The sequence below is a fragment of the Lipophrys pholis genome (assembly GCF_963383615.2).
Source record: "Lipophrys pholis genome assembly, chromosome: 14".
Classification (NCBI taxonomy): Eukaryota; Metazoa; Chordata; class Actinopteri; order Blenniiformes; family Blenniidae; genus Lipophrys; species Lipophrys pholis.
This window is the reverse complement of record NC_137633.1, coordinates 4,201,909-4,223,875: the sequence shown is the minus strand read 5'-3', so window position 1 is coordinate 4,223,875 and position 21,967 is coordinate 4,201,909. Positions and strand designations below refer to the sequence as shown.

Genomic DNA, 21,967 nt, shown 5'->3' with positions numbered 1-21,967 from the left:
TTTGGAATTGCGTCGGGTTTAGATTTTGGCGGTTTTGAGACGACTTAATGGTTGATTTAGCTGGAAACTGTAAATGGAGACTCATTTCGTTTGTGTTATTGTTTGCAATAACATCCTCTTTGCATTGGCTGACAGGGATGTGGATTAACTTATCTGGATCCTTCAGAAATATGACAAGCAATTTTTCTTTTTTTCACTTAAAATGTAAAATGTTCTAAATTATCTGATGGCCACCACAATTACAGTCTGACCACAACTGGGCATCTGTTAATCTCGTACGAGCCGGGTGCTTGAGGAGCCGACTAATGTGTTGTATGACTAAATTATGGGTTGTGATTAGACCATCAGACTCACTTCCATCTTCTTTTGTGGGGGAAAAAAAAAAAAACAGAGAAGGGAGTCCAGGACCTCGAAGAATATATAATGAGAATGTACTGTTTTATTCATACGCAGGCCATGAAAGGAACAATTTAAAGCTAAAAGTTGGACACAAGGAATGAAATTTACATTCCAAAACCTTTTCTAAAGTGTCTTCATGGTGTTCTTCATTTCAGGTAATGGGCAACAATCCCGTTTGGAAGAGAAAATGTTGCTCTGCAACTTTATTGTTGGAAAGCTGGATGAGAATAAATTGCTGAAGATATGTTGAGTACAGTTAATCAAATACAGAAAAGTACAGGAAGCCAACATGTGAAACCAGGTGTACAGGAAAGGAAATGATTATTCAGTTGTATTACTGTCCTAATGCACAAAGAGGCTGTATATGGAGATGTGAAATATGTCGACTTGGACATACAGGCGTTAGAAGCAAAAATGTCAACAAATTATTCTCACTCGCATTTACTGACACATCTATGTTTGTAGTGGAGAACACGCACACACCGACAACCTCATCACATGAAGAGGAGTTTTTCAGGAATGTTGGCAGGGTCTTTGCAGCCCCTCTGGCTCCTCGTCTTTCCTCTGATTCATTGTGGACTGTCTAAGGTCAAAAACTGAGTGCGTGTTCGTACTCTGACATTTTTGAAGCTTTTTTTGATGCCCCCCCCCCCATTTTATTTTTAATTTTTTTTGCTAAATATTGTCTTCAATTCACACAAAAAAACAGCATTTTGATGCGTATGTATGACTGAATGTCATACATGATGATAACTGCAGATCCTCCAAAAGCTACTATTTAAAGCAGGTGTGGATTGGTGGACAGAGTGGGTCTTCTTTCATTCCAGTTAGTGGTTTGACACCCCCATCTCAACCAGTCCATTTCTCAAAATGCCTTTTAGCAAAACATTAAGCCCAAAGTCACTCAGAATGGTGTGTAGGCACCATGCATGGCGGCCTTTATAAATGGTCAGTCATTATGTGAAGTGCCATGAGACAAGCAGTAAACTCTACTCTTTGAAGTCCGTTCAGTATTTATTGATTGTTGTACATGACGATTATGTATCAACATGGCTGTGGACACAGGGCCGAGCCAGGAGTTCATTCCAGCAACTTCCACAAATATACTTCTGACATAGTGAAAGAAGAAGAAAAATAATAGCCAGTTGAGTGTTTGATTTGGGAAGACTCTCGCGTCAAACTGCATTGTTAAGCTTACAGATGCAGCTGCAACAGTTTTCCTTTTTAAATAGATGTATAGAAATGAGCTATTTAAGTACATTGTGAAGGACATTCTGACTGTTTGAAATTGTTCAAATCATAATCTTTAACCAGATGCTTCAGGTGTTCTTGTTAAAATGTTGAAGAAGGAGAAGACAAGAGCCCAGGACGCCATTGCTCAGCTTGCTAATATCACCAAAGACCAGAGTTGGTCTTCTCCGAGTGACCCCGCAGTTTCACCGACGCCGACAGAAGGAAGCATCGACGCCATGTCGGAGGTCCGTGGAGGGCGTGCTATACAGTACATGAGGAGAGGTATGTTGAATATCTTCATTCTTTTTAACCTTGATTTACACGAGTTAAATACACACTGTCATTTGGAGTTCAAACACACATTGGGTCAAGTTGTAGCATTATGTTTCCGCCAGTTGTGTCATTATGCCTTTTTCACTCGGACAATTCCAGATAAATGTTTTATGAGACAGCTTTAACAGGCGAGGACTCAGGAACACTTTAGGTTTTGACAGTGTTTTGCGCTCTAGGTACAAGCAAGGTGCGACTCACAGAAAGATTCTTCAACAGAGGTATCGTGCAATTGCAGTCCAAGATGATTATTTGGTATTAGAGGCTCAGAACCTGAACTCGGTAAATGAAACAATCAAGGCTGGTGCGATCAGTTTCAAAGTGCAGGCCCCAAGATGCAGGCCCCATTCGCACGGCTTGAAAACGGAAAATTTTTGTTGCATTTTGGGGGTCCATTTACATGGCAATTTCTTTTGTGTTTTGGAGGTCCGTTTCTATGACAACGGGACTCGGAGCCAATGAAAACGCAACTTTCTGAAAATGACTCACACGTTGGTACTTTTTGAATATGTTCTGACTCCATCTCCATGGCAACGGGAGAAAATGCAGCTTTTCTGAAACGCTGCTACTGCGTTTGCGCACCACGGCAAGACTAAATAGTTCTTCTGCTCATGACCTGACATGCTATCTTCATTGTTTTCAGCTTTTCTGCTGTTTTCGTGTAAATGGACATCGTTTTCAAAACATTGCAGTGTGAACTCAAAACTTTTCTGTAAAAAAACTATGATTTGTTTTTTTGTCACTTGTAGTGTAAATGGATCCAAAATGGCAACAGGTAAGACCGTGGATGGGACGTCTAGACACAGCAACTAGAGAACACAATGGCTGGGCTGACTTAGAGCCTGAAAGTTTCCAGAAGACACATAAAACATGAATGTGTATGTACAGACAAACCGGGGGAAAAAAATCTGATGTTGAACTGTGAACGGATATCATGATAACACTTTATTTGTCCCACATGGGAAAATTCAGCACTCAGCAGATGTTTGGCCAAACGTGCATGGTTGATTTAGTTCTTCCTGAGTACTTAGAGCAAACACATGCATGAATGGGGGGAAAAAAACAACAACACAAGAGCATACAAATTTCATATAGAAAGGTTCCAAGCCCAGAATTCAACCAGCATTAATGTGAAAACATGACTTCTACTTGTATCTATTTATTTCTTATGCTGCAAGCTGTACAAATACCATTCCACCTTAATTTAGGGCAGTGGCAAAATCTCAAACAGCATTTTTCAGGAGCATGGCACATAAAACTAAACCTTGTTCATGCTGAGGTATGGGTTTTATTGAGTGTTTTGGCTGTTGTTGTTTGTAATTGGGGTGAACCGCCCTTTATTATTGCACTATTTTCAAACCCTAACAGCTCACTGATTTTCATTGTCACTTAACACTGACGAGTTTCCAGATTTGAACCCGACCAGGGCCAACTGTGGCCTTTTCTGTGTGCAGCCAGCATGTGTTTCCTCTCACACGCACATTTAATACTCTTCAGAAATACCGTTGGCTGCTGGCACCAGACCCTGGCTTCTCGCTGCTACTAAATAGCAGGAATGGATTCCAATCCACCGGGACTAATAAAGTACCGTATCAATTAAATCAAATTTTCACAGATGTTGTCTCCGTTAAAGTGGGACAGTCAGCCCTTTTTTTTTTCTGAGCTTGGAGAAGCAATGATTTTGTGATAAATTAGGTGCTAAGCTCACAGACAGGTGATCTTTCTCAGTTGGAATGTGGGCAGTTTTTTTTTTTTTTTTTTTTGTGGTGGTGGTACGGATTTTCAATGTGCCTGTGGGCCATAACTAACTCTTGATTTCACCGCATGGGGAAGACGTCCCAGAGGGCCTAACATCGGTTTATTTCTGCGCCGTGCCATCAGCAGGGTTGCGTGTGTTTGAGACTCTCCTTCTGGAGGTCACTCAAGTGGCCTGATGTAGTCACGTCAGCACGGCAACATTAGACAGTGGAGTCCATGTAAACCTGTAATTTGTTGCTGATGAAAACCTGATGAGTTTAAAACCTGTATTACTTACTGGAACATGAAGTTTGATCTTAAGAGCCAGGGACGTTGCAGCGTAAACACAAGAGCCAGTATTCAGTTGTGACCGGTGGACCTCGACGACCTGTGCATGTCAGAGGAAAATGAACCACTAAATACTTTCTGTTTATATTCCTACATTTCTGTACAATAATGTATGCCATATAAGTAAACACACTGGAGGATATTTACGCTTTCTTTTAATCAAATATGTCTATAGACGTCTTGCAAAAAAATCTAATTTAAATAAGCAGCTGCCTGTTTAACTTGAGTAACCAGCACTGGTTCTGTGCAGTGTAATCACTGCATTGAAGTTGATTAGGTTATCTCGCTCCAGTTATGCAGCAGCATGTCTGTCCCGTCTTCTCAACCTTTGAAGATAACGATGACTCAAACGTGGCTGCAGAGACGTCAGACCGCAGCATCTTTGATAGGACGTCTTTATTGCAACTCTGTGACACATGAACTTGGCTGAGGTGTAGCGGCGGCGCAGAGGTTGCCCAAAGTCGAGCCGCTCAAGCTTTGAGATGTGCTCTCTGGCCAGAGGCAGCATTTATTTGGCTTTTCCTGTTCAATTTTGGTTAAGTGGAGCCTTAAGTGTGATGATAAACCTGAGCCCTTCTAATGAGCTCGGTTAGACGTAGGAGCCAGAAACTTCCAACAAAACTGAGGCTGCACTTTTGTCTGTTCTAACCACAGCTCCCTCATCCTCTCTGACATATTTGTGTAATGATGCCCAGTGCGGTAATAAGGTCATAAAATAGCATTTCTGAAAGAAGCGCCTATTAAAAACAAAGTGTTTTTTCTTTGAACTCTTTCCAGTAAAGATTAGAAAGGAAATCAGTCATTTTCAGAAGGGACAAAGGGTTCGGTGAGGTATAGCTATTAAATAGTAGTTCAAGTCATCTCTGATGAATGATGTGCCGTATGTGTTCGTGTATTGTAGAAAGGTCCTGTATATCAGCGATTATAGACATAGCATATCCTCTGGGTTGTCCCGTCAGAAGATTTGTTTCAATCTGGCCCTGCAAGTACTCTGTTTTTAGGGAAAGTAAGGACCTCAAGTTATTCTACTTTCAGTTGGATATCACAAGATTTCTTCTACTTGAACAAAATGTTCCTCAAAACGTTTAGTATATTAACTTTACATTCTTTTGCACATTGATATAATTTACTTATTGACAATGGTGGCATTCGAGCCCAGAACGATAGTGTTTTAGTTGGACTCATTTTCACCAAACCCCTCAAAATTGATACTAAACATAAAGACAGAAATACTACATGTAAATGATCCGGCGTTTCGTAATCAGTTGAAAAGCACACAGGTCATTTCTGTGTAATGTACATGTCGCGTTGATGTATATTTCTGGCTTCGACCTCTTTGTTGGCGTTCCTGAAGAAAACTTATAGAGTTACTTTTGGCCAGCCAAACGCTTTGGCAATACAGCCATATAATGACAGCTTCAGTGCTGCTCCCTCTAATGCTGAGAGTTTCAAGAAAATAAAATTGTTAGGCCTTTCTACCAGCTTATTCCAAGTCGTGATACACCAACCATTACATTTGGCAAGTGCAGACCTATGGCTGTCGTTTTAATAGGTTATGACATGCATGTTGCAAATCTTGATTTTTATGCAGATCAGTAGCTCTTGTTCCAATATATAATCCTGGCATAGCCGTGAGTTTCAATTTTGCTTGGAATCGTGTTGTAAGTAAGAAGTAATGCTGAAAGACACCGAGTGTCAAACACAGAAGACTCACATGCAAGGCTTGGAATACCAAGATCAAAGTTAAAGTAAAGTCTTATTACGTGATCAGCCCACGTACAGGACACAGGTGAGCAGTCCATCAGCATAGGTGAGCGGAGAGCAGGAAGAACCAACAACAAAACCAAGAGCATGATCTAAACCAGTAGAAACAAAGCTCATCGTTATGGCAATGAGAACGAGACACAGGTTTAAAAAGAACCACACACACAGTCAATAGGAAAGACATTATAAGGCAGAATATCAAGACAGCTGAAAAAAACTGACTGTGTAGACGTGCAAAGGTTTAACAGGAAATATGAATGAAGACTGGAAGCTAATCAAACCACGCCCACTCTGGCAATTAGAAATGAGAACTCTATACTATTTAAATAATATTCAACCACCAAGACTGAATAATTCATAATAATTACTCATTAGGCGAGAAAAAAAAAAAAGGATTCATTATTATTCTTTGTTTGGTAACATGTACGACTGAACATACGGTTTGCATCCGTCCATACAGAGAATATACAGACTGTAGACCATCTTCAGGACTAAACTTAAAGCATTTTTGTATATGGAGAATATGAAAAATGAAGAAAAATGGTGGCCCTTCTATCTGTTGTTAGTCTGTTTTTCTGCCTCTGGTACCAGTGGTGTTTAATTGTTTTTTTTGGGGGGTAAAGCATCAATTCGAGCTCAACTCTTTTAACTGGAAACAGTTGTCTCCTGAACCAAATTGTACCTGCCACCCATATTGTCCAAGACAGACTCATGTACTCAGGAGGAGGAGCCGATCCACATACAAACTGCTTCACCATCAGCTGCAAACGGTTACAGTGACGGCTGGAGGCACCCGTGTTCTGGTGCCAAAGAGACGTTGTCATTTGCAGCAAGCAGAGATGTCAGACAATCTTCACATGTGAAATGCTCATGGCCCCAAACGCAGCCCGACTCACTGACCCACAAAGTAAATGAGTCATTCAAGAACGCTCACATTCACCGTGGCCGCTCTGAATGCTCTGCTGTGTCTTCTCTCTTCAAAGAATATAAAGCAGATGCCTCAGAACTGTAATCATATTGTTTGTGTTGGGGCATTCTGTAAGGATGGAAACACCACTCTGGAAAGTCCCTAAATCTGACAGTAGTGAAGTAATTATGACTGGATTGTACTTTTCTTGTCTTGTCAAGCTTGAGGAAAGAGAATAGGCTAATTTTAACATTATATTGGAAACCATGAACTTGGTTGGTATCAAACGATTACATCACTCCTAAACCAGACTTTACAATGAAATAAAATGAGTGCAATCCGTGCCGTCCTTCCAGCAACATTGACATTGTCCAATCTGTTGGAAAACAGATCCATGAAAAGCTCCTGCAGTCCCTTGCTACTAGTTACATGTCCACTCAGGAATGTTCAGCCACTTTTCTCACACTTCATGAGAAATGTCTTTCTGCACTCTCTGTAGCTACCTCTCACAACCGAGGTGTGAGCTGCTAACCAGCAGGGGAAAACTTGATGTTGGCCAGAGAGACTCTGCACTTTAGGAAGCATCAAGAAACCTTTAGGAACACACTGAGCAGCTCCAGGGGCAGCAAGAAGGACATTTCTCATACCTGTATTGCTTTTGACCTTTACCACCAGGAGTCCTGCAAGGTTATAAATGTGTTTTTGTTTAATTACTTGATCCTCTGATGTCGCACATTTTTGATTGTTACAAATTTCCTTTCTCTGTAAAACTGAGTTGACCCAAAAAATCAGAAAGATACATAAATGATGGGGGTTTCTTTAGACAATACACAGCCACATACCCTATCACGTGTTTCACATCTGGAGCGTCTCTTTTCCGTGACCCACTTGGAGATGCATAACCAAACTATACGCACATTAGATCACCGTTCTATAGATGGCCTGTAATTCAAAACAAATGCGCCACACTTATCCTTTCCTCTTGCTCAACGGGTCACTGAATGTTTATGAATATTTTAATTTCGCTTTAATCTGAGGTTCTGCTGCCGTGGCCGGCAGCCTCTACGGTTACCTAGATGTGATTGCTCTCTCCCCCCTCATGAAGATTAACTGCAAATATAATGATGATGAACTTTCCATGGAAGCCATTTGTGCTGATTGAATGGCATATAATTGAGTCTACTATTTCCATAATACATCCTTCTGCAGTAACTGCACTAAGCCCTTAGCTTTGCCAGCACAGGATAAAACATGGACTTGGGGGAGTGTTCTCTGATGACCACTGTCTCTTCAGAAGCTGTCTGCCAACATTATAGGATTCCCGATTCTCTGCACTGTAAATTGCAAGCAGCACTGCTCTGAGACTTTGAGTTTTCCAAACATTTGCTTGTTGTCTTATGTCAGTCCAGATGGACAGTATCTTCTTCCTGTGCTTTTTCAGATTGTTTTTATAGTGCAAAAGACGGCTAATGGATAGACAAGGTGTCCCTGCAGTACGGCTTCTGATGACTTGTATTAAGCATACCGGGGGCTGAAAGGAGACTTGAGACTCACAGGAAGAGTTATATCTTAACGTAAATCCTGCTCTCATGTAATGAGATGGTGATGATTCTAGCAGACCTTTCCACACGTTTCTGTCTTGGAATATTAAGTTCATGCCACATAGGAACTTCTCAGTCACATGAATTAGATAAACCACATATCATAGTTGTGTAAAAGTTGAAAAACTTATTTCATCTTGTCAAGGAAAAGACACAGTCAACAAAAAAATCCACACTGTTTTCGTTAGGAGAATCAAAATGTCCCTGATGAAAATCTGCAGATACTCAAACATAAGCATTGTAAGTGTTAATGAATATCCAGATGGGAGTAACTAAAATCTCAATATTAACAGTGTTTGAAATAGAATATCTGATTTTTTTTTTTTGAGCCGGGATTGTAGGTCTGTTTTAAGAATGTTTGATGATGAATATTTAACTACCTGTGATGTTTTCCTGGGAAAAAGAAAATGTCAGTCGCAGGCGAAGTTTAAGGCGGACAAAAAAATAAATGCCAAGGGTATTTAAGGCCCCGTTTACATGATACCATTTTCAAGTGGCAATACTAAACTTTCATTATATGTTGGGTTTACACAATGACAGAGCTTTTTGAAAATGCTCCATCTCTTATTAGGTGGCAAAAATACTGCTACTGCGCATGCCCTCCACGGCCGTAGTAAATAGTTCTTCTGCACATGCGTGGACGGATGAAAGAAAGGACGGAAATAAAGATACTTCAAAAGACAAACCTCATCCAAATGGTATTTGACTGAAACATTAGTATTATGACAACTTTAATGACTGTGTTGATGGTCTCTAAGATTTGAAGTGTCTTGCAAAAACTGAACCAATAACACTGAGACGACTTAAGTGCGATACAAAAAGAATATAAATATTCTCAATAATGGACTTGAAGAGTCATATGTGAATCATTAGCTGATCGATAAATTTCCATTCTGAGCAATAGTAATGTGTGAGACCTTAGTCTGGAAATAGGGTTTCTGTATTTGGCAAACATCTTCTAATAAATGGATGTAACAGCGCAGCTGGTGTTTTATTTCTAAAATGTGTTGAAACAGCAACAATAGCCACGACACATTCCTCCCCTCCTCAAAACCTCTGAGGTTTGTCAGCACTTGGAGCACGGAAAAGAAAATTAGGAAAGTTGGCCTCAGGTTAGCGTGATCTCATTACCCCACAAATTATGTTAGTACAACATAATATGATGTCATATCACTCTTAGATATTTGGGGAATGTTGCTTTTTACAAGAGTCGAATGGAGTGCGTTTCCCTTAAGAAACCCTCACACTGATTTGTTGAGGTTGGCGCTGCCGATGTATGTCTGCGAGATGCCTGCTGGTTTCAATCAGGACTTTCCAAAAATAAAGAAATAAAATTCCTGACTGTCCCACAATTAATCTCACATGAGGCACTGCCTCGTGTATGTCTTCGGTTAGAGCAGCTTTGGTATGAAGCGCGCACAGTTTTAACAAGGGGGATTTATTGGAGGTTATTTGGAAGTTTTGGATTTTCCAGGGCAATCTTGTGAAATAATGTTGTTTTGTATTGTGTTATAAAGTTTGGAAACAGACACTCAAGAGCATGCTGGAAAAAACATGAGGCAGAAAAACAAAACTACTAAAGCTGAAAAACACAAGATGGGGTAAACAATTTCCTGGCGTACGTTACAAGTAACAAATGGCTCGATTGTGATGTATGGGGCATTTCTGAAGATTTGCCTGTAATCTGGGTTTATTGTGTGCATTGTTAATGTGTGTCATGTATTGTTCTCTGCTCGAATATTTGTAAGGTTTTATAACAAAAACAACCAACAGCACCCACTAGCGGCCATACAAGAAAACTACATCTGACGGTTCCGTGTAAATGGACATTGTCCTTAAAAAGTGGCCATTTCTGAAACGAACAAGCAAAAACCCTGTCTTTTCGCTTGAAAACGGGGACTCGGAACTCAAAACTAATAACTTGTAGAATCATCACTTCCTCTGAAAAGAACACTATAAAAAGGCTCCACGTTTCATTCAAGAACATTGTGCCTTCATATTTACAGGCAACAACACTCAGCTATATGTACGAGTTTCGAAAACTGTAGAAAATGTTTGGCGGAATTTCTTTGATAACAACAGTAAAACTCTGTTTATGTTGGCATGTCACACAATGGAATCACAACTCGGGCTCAGTCAAAACTCCTTCAGGTACTGACGTTTGGATCTTCTGCATTATTCTGTCTAAATAAGCTGTTAAAAATCATACAGTATCTTTCTCTTCTCTTGAAGCATCGTCCTCCAAAAGGCATGTGTTTTAAGACTTTGTCTTTATGAAACCTATAAAAGGACAGAGGATGTTAGGTTGGACAATTGGATCAAACACAGAGTTATTAAATTTACCAAGACTTAATTTTTCCTGAAGTTTAATTGAGTTTTATATCTTCACCTGATCATAAACTCTTATACCAGATTTTTATTTTTATTTCTACCCAATGGGCCACATTGATTTGCTCACGGTAGATGAGAGAGAGTAGGAATGATTCTTTAATCATGTTTCAGTGCATTAGCATTAATAATATTGGTTTGATACATCATTTCAAAAAGCATCTACATTTGATTTAGTTCTTTATTTACACATCATCAAAATAAATGGACAGATATACAGTATATATTTTCATAATGGCTGTGTGTACTGAAGGTTCACCACAAGAAAGTCTTGAGCTTTATGTGCATTTGTTTTGTGACTTCACAGGCATCCTATATAGTCATCCTTCAAAATACTTTATTAATATCAATCAACAGTGTTGCGATACAATCCTCTCTTCTCTGTACAATTAGATCTGACGTGCACAGGTGAAAGAAAGCCAAATAACTCCTAATCCATGTGAACAGATGTGTGTAGGTGTATTTGTTCGGTGAAAGTCTGCCTCACTATTCGAAACAGATGTGAGGAACCTAAATAAAAATGATGCTCGTTACGTAATTATACAAGCACAGTTGAAAATGCAAGTCAGCAGGCTTGTTCTCGCAATTATGTAGACACACGTGGCAAACCGCCAACACCAAGTGGGGGGAGGGCATCCGCTGTGTGCTGCTGACATGTTGAGAATAGCTGTTTATATTTGTGTTTACGTTCTCTCTAATTATTGGATGGCAGGTTAATAGAGCTTGGGTTTTGTTGTGTGCATCAGGTGGGAGGTCAGCCAAACCGCGGGGGGGCATAACTGCTCGCATCTGGCTGCCAGATTGAAGCCCACTACCTATGGGATGTGGGAACATGTACAGCTTAAGAACCCACTGTTCTAATTTGCCCAGCGGGACTCAACACAATTTCCCATAGCTGGGAGGTGAGCTCCAGTGGCACAACAAGGAAGAGAGTTTGTACGCGTGAAGCAAGGAACAGTGGGAAATGAATAAAGTCTCATCGCGGTTTTCTTTTTTTTCCCTCAGGTCCAAATCTATCGATGGGAAAACAAGAGGCCTATGAGATATATGTGAGAAATCACGAGGGCCATGTGACTGTGGAGGACAACAGGACGCTACTTAAACAACGGTTAGTCGTCAAACATGTGGGACATTTGGTTGTTTCAGTTTCAGAAGGATGAGCAGACTTCACACAACACAGACGTCCGGGGCTAAACCGGTGAGAGAGAGTCACCGTTTCACCAGCGTCAAATACATATTGTCGGGGCAAATTGATAATCACTGATGATTGAACTTTTCTGCCCAAGAATTAGGCTGTTTACTATTTTAAAAACGTAATTTTCCCAATGTTCCATTTAATTCTTTGGAGCTGTCTCCGGAAACGTAGAACTGCCACAGTAAAGAAATATATTTCTTAGCTGTTTTGATAGAAAGTTTTTTCGTTAATACGAGATGTTATTTTTCTGTTATTACGTGATATTTTTCTCATTATTACATGAAAGTCTTGTGTTTAATTTAGGATAGTTTTCTCATTATTATGAGAAGGTTTTTATCATTATCATGACATAAATGTCTCGTTTTTGTGATAAAACCTTATGCATAATAAAAACAAACAGCTCATTTCTTTACTTTGTCAGTTCTGCCTTTCAATAGTTGTAGGTTAATAAGTGTTTCCTTGGTAGCCTATTTGAGATCAAACATCTGTGCACTGAAATAAGTTTGACACCACATATTTTACATTAAGAATGTGCCTGTATTATCAGATTGCAACTAAAAAATAAGCTGCACTCATCTCCTTCACTGAAAATAACTCAAACGCATGCACCCCTCTGGTTTTTACCTAAAAAAAAAAAAAAAAAAGTTCACACCCTGCATTTAAGCATGCTTGCATGTATTTGTCGCCATCATAACTGATATTAGTGATACTTCTCTAAATGCAAATTGAAATCAAAATGCAAAAAAAAAAAAACTTCAACAGGTCCTAACTTGGTTATTGAGAAGTTACAAAAGGTGGGGGATAATTAGCAGCTGCACATGCTATAAAGCTTTAAACTCTATTTACTATGTTCCTGTTGTATAATCCATCATCCTATCTGCTTTTCTAAATCGTACTTGTTCGGTCATCCTTGTTTCTCATCATTTCTCTGTGTCGTGTTATGAAGTTTATCTCAGTCTGTTAACACCTGGGTTGTTTTGAGCAGCACGGCAGAGGCCAAGAAGCTCGGGGTGCAGCTGAACGAATCCAGAAACAGAATCAGTAAGTTGCCTCACCAGATGGAAGCCAACAACAGAAAAAAGAAAACCATTCAATTACACTTGCATCATCATCATGCTCACGGACACAAGCGGAGAAAACGGTAATGACCAGGTTAATTTTTGGTTTCAGTAGAAATGTCATTCAGCACATTTCTGATCTTCAGCTGAGTGTGATGTGTTCAGATTTCCACTCAGCTAAGCTTTCCAACCTGTACTTTTTACTGGAATGTCTCTGGCTGTTTTATGACGGCTCTCTACGTCAACCCCAGTGGTCTTCTGGGTAATATCTCTGACAGGTGCTCGTAGTTTTAGAGTAACAATGACTGATTCTGAAGTTCCAGGGTTTTTTTTTTTTTTTTTTTCCTGCTATGGTGTTTGCATACATTTAAATTTTTATACAGCTCATCAGCACTTTGTCCGGTCAACCAATCAAGTTTTATTTGTACTAATCTATGAGCTGGTAGATTGCATAGGGAACCATTCATATATTGATGTAAGAGTGTAATTTCATGAAATCATTTTGTCCGTCTATAGCCCTGTTTACACTGCAACATTTTCGAGTGAAAACAAAAAACTTCCATTGTGTTTTGGCTGCCCATTTACACAACAACGATGTTCAGTTTTTGGAAAGCCACTCTGTCTCCATGGAAACGGGGACAACAGAACTTTTCAAAAACACTCGATCGACCTGGAAACCAGGAAAAAGGCACCCAGTCCATATACTCCTGGAACCCGATAGTTTTATAGCTGAGACTCACACAGAATAGCAATCCAACAAACATGCCAAAATTATGTGTTTTCACTTAAACCGATGTCGTGTAAACGGGGCCTTAGTTAGAATAATTCATAACTGGAATCTTCTCACTGAACTCGAGCCCCAATTTCTTAGGACAACATCTTATAAATGATTAATCCATCCCATTCTCCTTTTGAGTATGTGCTTTCTTGCTCCATCGAATCAACATTCTTCTTGATTTCTTTGTAATAAGCATCATATTAAGTATATACACCTAAGTCGATACATTTCTGACTAATGACGCACCATTTTGTCTTTGTTTTGTTTCAAATCAATTTTGGCTGTGTACAATCAAGAATGACTTCAAGGTTAGACTTTCAGCTTTAATTTCAATCATTAATATCAAATGTGTAGAAATCACAACACATCTCATATGCATAAGGAACCAAAAGTAAGACTAGACAACTGGCCGCACAGTAACAAATAGAAATTCAAATTAATTCAAAGTTTGGTCTTTGTATTTGGAATCTTCAACTCATAAGCCGAAGTTCACACTGATATAAAAAAAAAAAGGAGCAATCGGTGAAATATGCCATCATCAGGTTGAAAATCAAAACAAATCAACGTCAGAGATATGGTAAATACATTAACCATGGCCAAATCATTTGTTCCGTACTTAACCAGAAGGAACACAGTGGTGAGCTTTGCAATGCCAAAGGCTACAGGAGACAACAGAAAACAAGTGTGATAGATGACAGAACAGTCCTCTTTGAAAAACAGTTGGTCAGTTCAGGAACGCTCTCCAGGCAGTTGGCGTATCTGTATCAAAGTCAACAAGTAAGAGAGAAGTTAACAGTAGTGCATACAGTGGCTTCACCACAAGAAATAAACAACTATTCAGCCTCAGAAACAGGAGGCCAGAGTGCTGTCCCCATCCCCTACACATTGAAATAGACCAATGTAAGAAAAATGTGCCTTGTCAAAATAAGTTAGAAATGGCTCCGTGAAAACAAGTCCTAATTCAATTCTTTTCAGAAGGACACTGAGGGAGAAGCCCCGTCTCCGACGGCAATACATTCAAATGATATCACTGTATTTTGGTAGAATTTTCCCATCAACACAGGGCTGTCGAAATGTAATATTAGGGCTCGATCTGGTTTGCGTTTACTGTTGCAAGCTGCTTTTTTATGAATTTCCTTGGACTGTGTGTTTTTGTGGCTCATTTCACATGCCATTAAAGTGGATAGGTTTACACCAGTACCTGGCACCATCGCTGCTTTAGATCACGCTTGGTGGTTTGGTAGCCTTCGCCACTTTACCCTCATGCCTTGCCAGCATACACTTAACACCCTTGGTATTTGATTTTTTTTATTTATTTATTTTTTCTTAAGCAATGACTCCATGAGATGCTGACACAGCTGTACATGTCATACTTCACATTAGCGATGCAGCAGTCACATGAGTAACTCCGCAGACACCGACACAGCGTGGGCCACCCAGTTAGGATGGAGTGAGGAAAAACTGGATTCCGACTAATTGAACCGTTTTTCTTTTTTTGGGGGGGGGTCAAGATTTAGCAACTAAATTCCTCGTCATGATCAATTTTGGAAGAAGTCCCTGAAAACGTCTCGATGCTGTCAAATATCATTACATTGTTAAGTGCGTTGGGCTGCATTCTTCCTAGATGAGACACAGTGTTTTTCGTGGAAGGTAGTTGCGTCTTCTGGCTGGAAAGTTGTACCATAATATTTAGCTTCGTGTATTTCCTTGCCATCTTGGAGGCCCTGCGTGGAAACATTACACCACCTGTGTCTCCTGCTCAATGCAGAACATGGAAACATTCGGCATAAAATAGACAAAAGCTGTGTGCTGCTTGGTCTGATGGATGTACCGAGCACGAGGGTCAGTAGCAGGAGAGAAAGTGAGAGGTGGTAGCCCGAGGAAACATCAGTGTCTAAACATTTGCATGGTTTACACTATTGTTCTTGGCCAATGAATAAGACTCCGGAATCCAATCCCGCTGGAGGAGCATACGTTCTGAGCGCTTAGGTCCAAAAAGTGCAAGGATATATATTTATCCAGGCGGGACCACTGATGCACATCTTCTACAGCATGGAAGAGGGCAGGGCATCTGGAAATGAGAAACAACTGCTGATTACTTGGCCAGATGTTGGGGGATTTATGCGGCATCGTTTCAGGTGGAGCATCTGGCTTCTTCTTTGGAGTTCCACTTTCATCCTCTGCTCACCTTCGCTGAAACGGCCCCAAAGGCAGCAGGATTTGGGAGGTAGATTTCAAGGAACGGTCTGTCAGAGCCCGGAATGTACGTCATTACCGAGAAGATTGTTCCAAAGCTTTAGAGAAGGAATATTGCGCGAAGAATTTAATATGATTACTGCATCTTGAGCGAGATTTTACAAGACTGTTGCTGCAATTTATTTGCAGTGCTGATGCTATCAACTATTTCATTAAAGTGGATCCTATGAAGTCGCTGCTATAGGTTATGCCCCCAAAATACTGCAGGATGCTGGGAAAACTGGCTTGTATGAGTAAAAGAAGTGAAAAATGTCAATTTAGAGGAGGATATCGTGGCTGGGGAAGTCTGAGGTTTAAGTCTGATAAATTGACAAAAACCAACAAATAGTAGCAATTAAATATAATACTACTAACAGAGTTGTTTGAAGCTAAAGACATGTCCTTTGCAAAATTTAACCAAGTGGTTTTGGGCCCTAAATGTGCAAGTTTATTTACTGTATTACCATGACGGCAAGAGTCCTGGCTGTCACTGTACACTTTATGGCCTTGTGTCATTTAGGTCTAATGATGTGCTGGTAGATATAAGACCAATTTGAGATCCCATAACTGCCATTAATGAGACGCTCTGGGTCCCCATCCCTGTCAAGGTACTTTCCCGCCTCCCTCTAAAGGACTCCAGAGTGTAGTGATTGGTAAAACACAAGAGCAGAGCATTGGCAATTATTCATCCAAACAAACTGGGAAAATAGTTTTTGGATTGTCGAAATTTCCACAAACACCTCGTATGAGCATGTAGATAACCTGTTCTGACAACAGATCCCATTGTCCATGCTGTTTCCACATTCTGAATTAAAAATCTGGGAACACATAATCGACTTCATAAGTCAAAAAATCATTGGACAGTCAGAAGTGGTCAAGCTACAGTAAAAAAGGCCGGGAGGAGCGGCAGAGAAGTGAGACTCAGACCCTGTTTACATTTTTGTTTTGGGTGTCCGTTTACATGACAGCGGTGCTCAAGAAACTTTGTGAATTGTCAGGTCAGACACGCAGTTTAATCTGAAAATGCCATGGGTCTTATGAGTAGCTACATTTTATTAAACCATCATAAACATAGTTTTCCAATAATAAACTGATCACCGAGTAGACATGTTGCAGGATATTGTGAACATTTTTGTTGTTTTTAGGATGAACCCCTTGAGATCTATCATCGTCTTTTTCCCATGGTGTCTTAACATATTACAATCAAGAAAGTCACAACAGAGGTTCAAGTGAATTATCAATATAATCATCGGTTGCAGTAAAGTGATATCATTGATAAGTACCAGCTATGTACTGCTTTGCGGAACTCTTGAACGCAAACTTTCTGAATGTCTGCTAAAAGCAACACCCACACAGACATTAAGAGGCTGAATTGTATGCATGATGATTGCATTGTGAACACATTTCAATAATCATGCGGCATATCACATTCAATCTCCGTACCACAAAAATCACCAAATGTTTATTGAGGCTTGTAGCTTGAAACCGGTCCTTATAGACGACAGTGGGTGGGTGGGGGCGGAGACCCTGTGCGGTTTGGAAGAGGTTGTAGTGTCAAGCCCACAGTCTTGTCCTGGAACGGGGACAGGAGCACTGAAATGCAGTGAAATATTACTGTGAGGACACCGCATACCACTATGACTCGACACCAATGTAAATTCATTTTCTATGGAATTTCTTGTCAGCTTCTGTCAGAAATTCTTGTTAAAGAGGTTGCCCGTTCTGGAGTGTGAATAGACTGGGTAAATTCCTCCTACCAGTGTTGAGTTGTTCCACAGTTTAGCTCGTACCATCATCTGAAAAGATAAAACACCGCATATTACATATTTATCACTCATTCATCCCTTCCAAAGCTGAGCTTTGTTTATGTACATCGATCAGCCAAAGGATTATGACCACCTGCTGAAAACAATGTAATTCTCTTTTAAGGCCGCGAGTAGGTGCTGCTTTATTACATAAAAACTCCCGCAAATATACGCAGAGAACATAACAATGTTAATATTAAAGCCCCATTTTTCATTGTTTTGGCCCACTCAGTATCGGCCGAAATAAAATGGGCTTTCACATGGGATCCAGAGGATGGTGTAGTAAATGTACAATTTATTAGAGAAGCACAAAACGATTTAGTATGACCCTACTGCACATGTGCAGTATCAACGTTCGAGAAAGGTTAAATTTTGTCCATTTACATGGAGATGGATCCCGAGAAAAGCAACGGAGCTCTTCTAAGTGTCTGTGACTACCATGTTGATTCGACCTGCATGTGCCGATGTTGTCATCACTGAGGCGACAACCAGAAAAAATTACAGCTCAGTCCAGGTCCGTCCACATGGATGAAAAGTATGGTTAAAAAATTACAGAGTGAACACCAAAGAAGTGGCTCAGAAAGAAGTGTTTCAATCCATACCTTTGTTGCTGTTTAGCTTGGACAATGTAAACCACATTGGAATCGGTGCTTTCACATGGTCTTCATCCCACATTTATTAGCTTCCTGACCACACTGAAACAACAAAATGAAGTCGATTTCCGCTCTCTCCACAAATTCCTCGTAAGACTAAATGTCATCTCTGGCTGTAATTACCTAAAGTATAATCAGCCCAGAATTGATGGAACAGGAACTGATAATTGCCGTTCAATAACAGACGTTGCCTTTCTATGGTAGCAGCTAACAGGTTCAGTCTGATTCAAATAATACTTATTTTGATTAATTTAAAGCTGGGAATTGTAATTTGTGACCATTTACTTCTGTCCTTTCTTTCTTTAATTCTCGATGCCAATATACCAATAGCTTTATCGATTTGGAAATCATTCTGCATATCTTACTTTGCCTTCTTTGACAAAGTGATAGAGTAATCGGGATATTCGTGTTCTTTGTTGTCAAATTCTTTTACCTAGCAACAAAGTGAGGATACTTGTGGTCATAATTGTTCAGAAACGCGCCATTTCTCTCCTCCTACCCCCACAAAATTATAGTCAACCAATTATTGTGCAAGCTTGTGCAATGTATTTGTTTATAATTTCCTCTGGTTGCCACCAAAGTACTTGGTTAGGACCTTATTCTCATCTAAATGCAAAAAGTTACTTTAAATGTGGCGTGGTTGTTGTCAGGTGAGCTGGTATTTCAGTAATTCAGAAAATCTGTGTATCAGAAACTGGTGATCTGCGAGAGTTTCCAGAGATTTGCCTGAAACAGAAACTGTCCAGTGAGCGACAGTTCTCAGGGCCAGAACGCCTTGTTGAGGCCAGAGAACGGTCATGCTGGTTCAAAAGAATAGACCAGTAACAGTAACTCAAATGATCACTCATTACCACCAAATTATACTCTGACAATACAATTCATCGAACTTTGAAGCGAATGCTCAACAGCGTCAGATCACGTGGAGATTCTTGTCGGTTATAAACAGGAAATTGAGGCTGCTGCTGACTATATCCATGTCTTTATGACTTGAGGGTATCCATCATCTGATGGTAGCTTCAACTAAAAAGGCTCAAATGTCGTCCATCGTTGCCAGATTTCAGTCTGAAAATATATCTTTTGGATGTAGTGAAAGAGGACCTTGACATAATGGATGTTCTGTTGGCAAATGTAAGATGCTGACATATCAATATTGTCCAACATCTTACTGATGTGCGTAGCTTATACAAGTATCCTTTATGACCGATCGTCATGGCCTACTTTCCTAACCTTGTTATCATCACAAACTCATATATTTCTGAATACTTTTGTATCGTCATGAAAGGAGACTTTGTCAATCAGCTGAAGCTCCTGTTCATCTTTTATAAACGACCCCAGCTAACAACCTGACCACAATGTCAAGCCACAGGGCGACTCAGTTCATTTACAATCGCAGCCACTCTGAGGTTCTCAACCCATAGGCATCTGGAAAAAAAACTGTCATTAAGAGCACGATATGTTCATGTGTGTGTCATTTATACTGTTTCACATCATCTAGTCACGTCTCCCCCTGTTTCTGAAAACCTCAAAAGTGGTCTCTGCAAAATGGGGTCTTTGTGAGGACTCTTGAAAGATGAGCTGGTTGCACGGGCACTTTTCAAACTATTCAAAATGTGTTCAGGGAGCGAGTGCCGAGCAAATGCAAAACACAACCACACTGCTGTACCAAAGCATGATCTGTGATCCCACTGTTTTATGGCACCGTGAGAGGTGTTGAATGAAAAGGTAGTTTTCCCTTCACACCCATTTTTTATTTTATTTTTTTTTAAGCAAAACAATACTCCATCTGGAATATTCATTGTTGGTGCTTTGGCCTCAGCTTTTAGATTGGTGATAGGCTCATATTACAGAAAAAAGAAAGCCACAGCGCAGCACCGTCTGCGTTCATTTGAGACCTCTGGGATTGTAACTGAAACTCACCACAGAAGATACTGCCCTTCAATTTCTCTTTTATCTTCTATTCTACCCTGGTAATTCAATGAAAACACTATCTGACACTCTGATCTTTGAGCTCAATGTATAATAGTCTCCTTTAGGAAAACATATCCTCGAATGCTCCTTCACCCTCCAGTATAGATACCGATCTCTTAGTCAATATGTTTTTTTTGTCCTTTTACTTTACCACTGGCCTGGGCCACTTGGGCATTTTATCACCAACATATTCGTCAATAGAATAATTAACTGCTTCAATTTCAGAAAAGGAGACGACAAAAAAAGTGGAGCAGAGATGAATTACTTGCCCATATGCTAACCGAGTATTGCTGCCTCTGTCGAGGCAGTGACCCAGCAGCCTCCCCCATGTTGCTTCCTGGCTCACAGGAGTCACAGGAGTTCATTCTCAGGACTGTGGAAGCTTGTAACTCAGCAGGATGTTCTGTTTTCAGAAGGTCTCCTGCTAAAAGACTCACTGACAAGTTCATCAGTGCAAGAGGCATGACTAAAAGACTAGTCCAGCATCCTCGTCTTGATGAGTACGGTTACGTCTGCAAACTCATTTCTTCTGCCTCCGGTCTTTACCGGTCTAAAAGGTCTAAAAGAAGTAGCTGCTAAAGAGGCATTGGTATCAGTCACTATATTACTGATCCAGGTTGTTTGGACTGAGTGTAAACATCAATGTGTGATTTAGATTCCTGATGTTTTGTGGTTACGAGCAAACAACAAAGCTGTTTCAGTAATAGACACCTTTGGAGACAACAAGCAGCACTGGATCAGAAACGTTTAATAGAAGTGAAACGAAAAAGCAAACATTAGATCCTGCCACAAGTAGTCCATCAACAACTAGAACGTTTGTGGAAAATTTGTACCGAGGTTGCAAATCCATAATTGGTCTGTTTTACCACCAATGATGATTGCTTGATAATTCTTCGACCGCAGGCGCAGCACTATAACCTTGTGAATCCCCCCTTTCGTCTGTCATTCAAATACAACAGTGTGTTTAATCTGTTCAGATTGCTATCTGTATTTTCTTTAGCTCAGTGCAATTCCAGAAGAGCAGTTAATGCTTTCGGAGGCCTTGCTTCAAAACAAGGTGATACAGAAGAGCTGAACTTTCCAAGCTTGACACAAGACACACAAATATATCATCATATAAGCACTAGTATAAAGCTTCAGAGGCAGTTTGATTGTAGTTATAAAAGGAAGATTATATAGAGTCGTGCTAGAAAATAAACATTCAATATACGCCAATGTGAAACATCAAAGTATACAGTCTCATTGTTGGAGATGATGAAAAAAAATGTGCTTTGTGTATCTAAATCTCTATTTCTCTTTCTCCCTCTCAGCTGAGTTGAAGAAAGAGCTCGAGCAATGGAGGAGAGAGACGGCAACTCACAGTAAGATGGAGCTCACAGTGAATGTTTTAATCATGCGTATGTAAAAGAGCAGAATAATTTATCATCTCCCCACATCAACAGATCGACAATTTGCATGGACACATGGCGCAGTGAATCATGTGTAAATAGCTTTGTGTTATTCTCTTCTTTGTAAAGCCATAAAACAACGCAATCAAAGTTTCATCCCACACTTTTGCATTTGCGCAG

At 40.1% G+C, this 21,967-nt stretch overlaps 1 protein-coding gene across 1 annotated transcript in view; it reads left to right on the top strand.

The window, feature by feature from the left end:
* kif6 (kinesin family member 6) overlaps positions 1-21,967 on the top strand; it is a 71,895-nt gene that overhangs the window by 39,772 nt on the left and 10,156 nt on the right. Inside the window, exons 13-16 of the mRNA XM_080480525.1 lie at positions 1,723-1,914; positions 11,713-11,815; positions 12,888-12,943; positions 21,710-21,760. Of these exons, the coding sequence (XP_080336651.1) occupies positions 1,723-1,914; positions 11,713-11,815; positions 12,888-12,943; positions 21,710-21,760 (402 nt within the window). The remainder of the gene's footprint in view (positions 1-1,722; positions 1,915-11,712; positions 11,816-12,887; positions 12,944-21,709; positions 21,761-21,967) is intronic.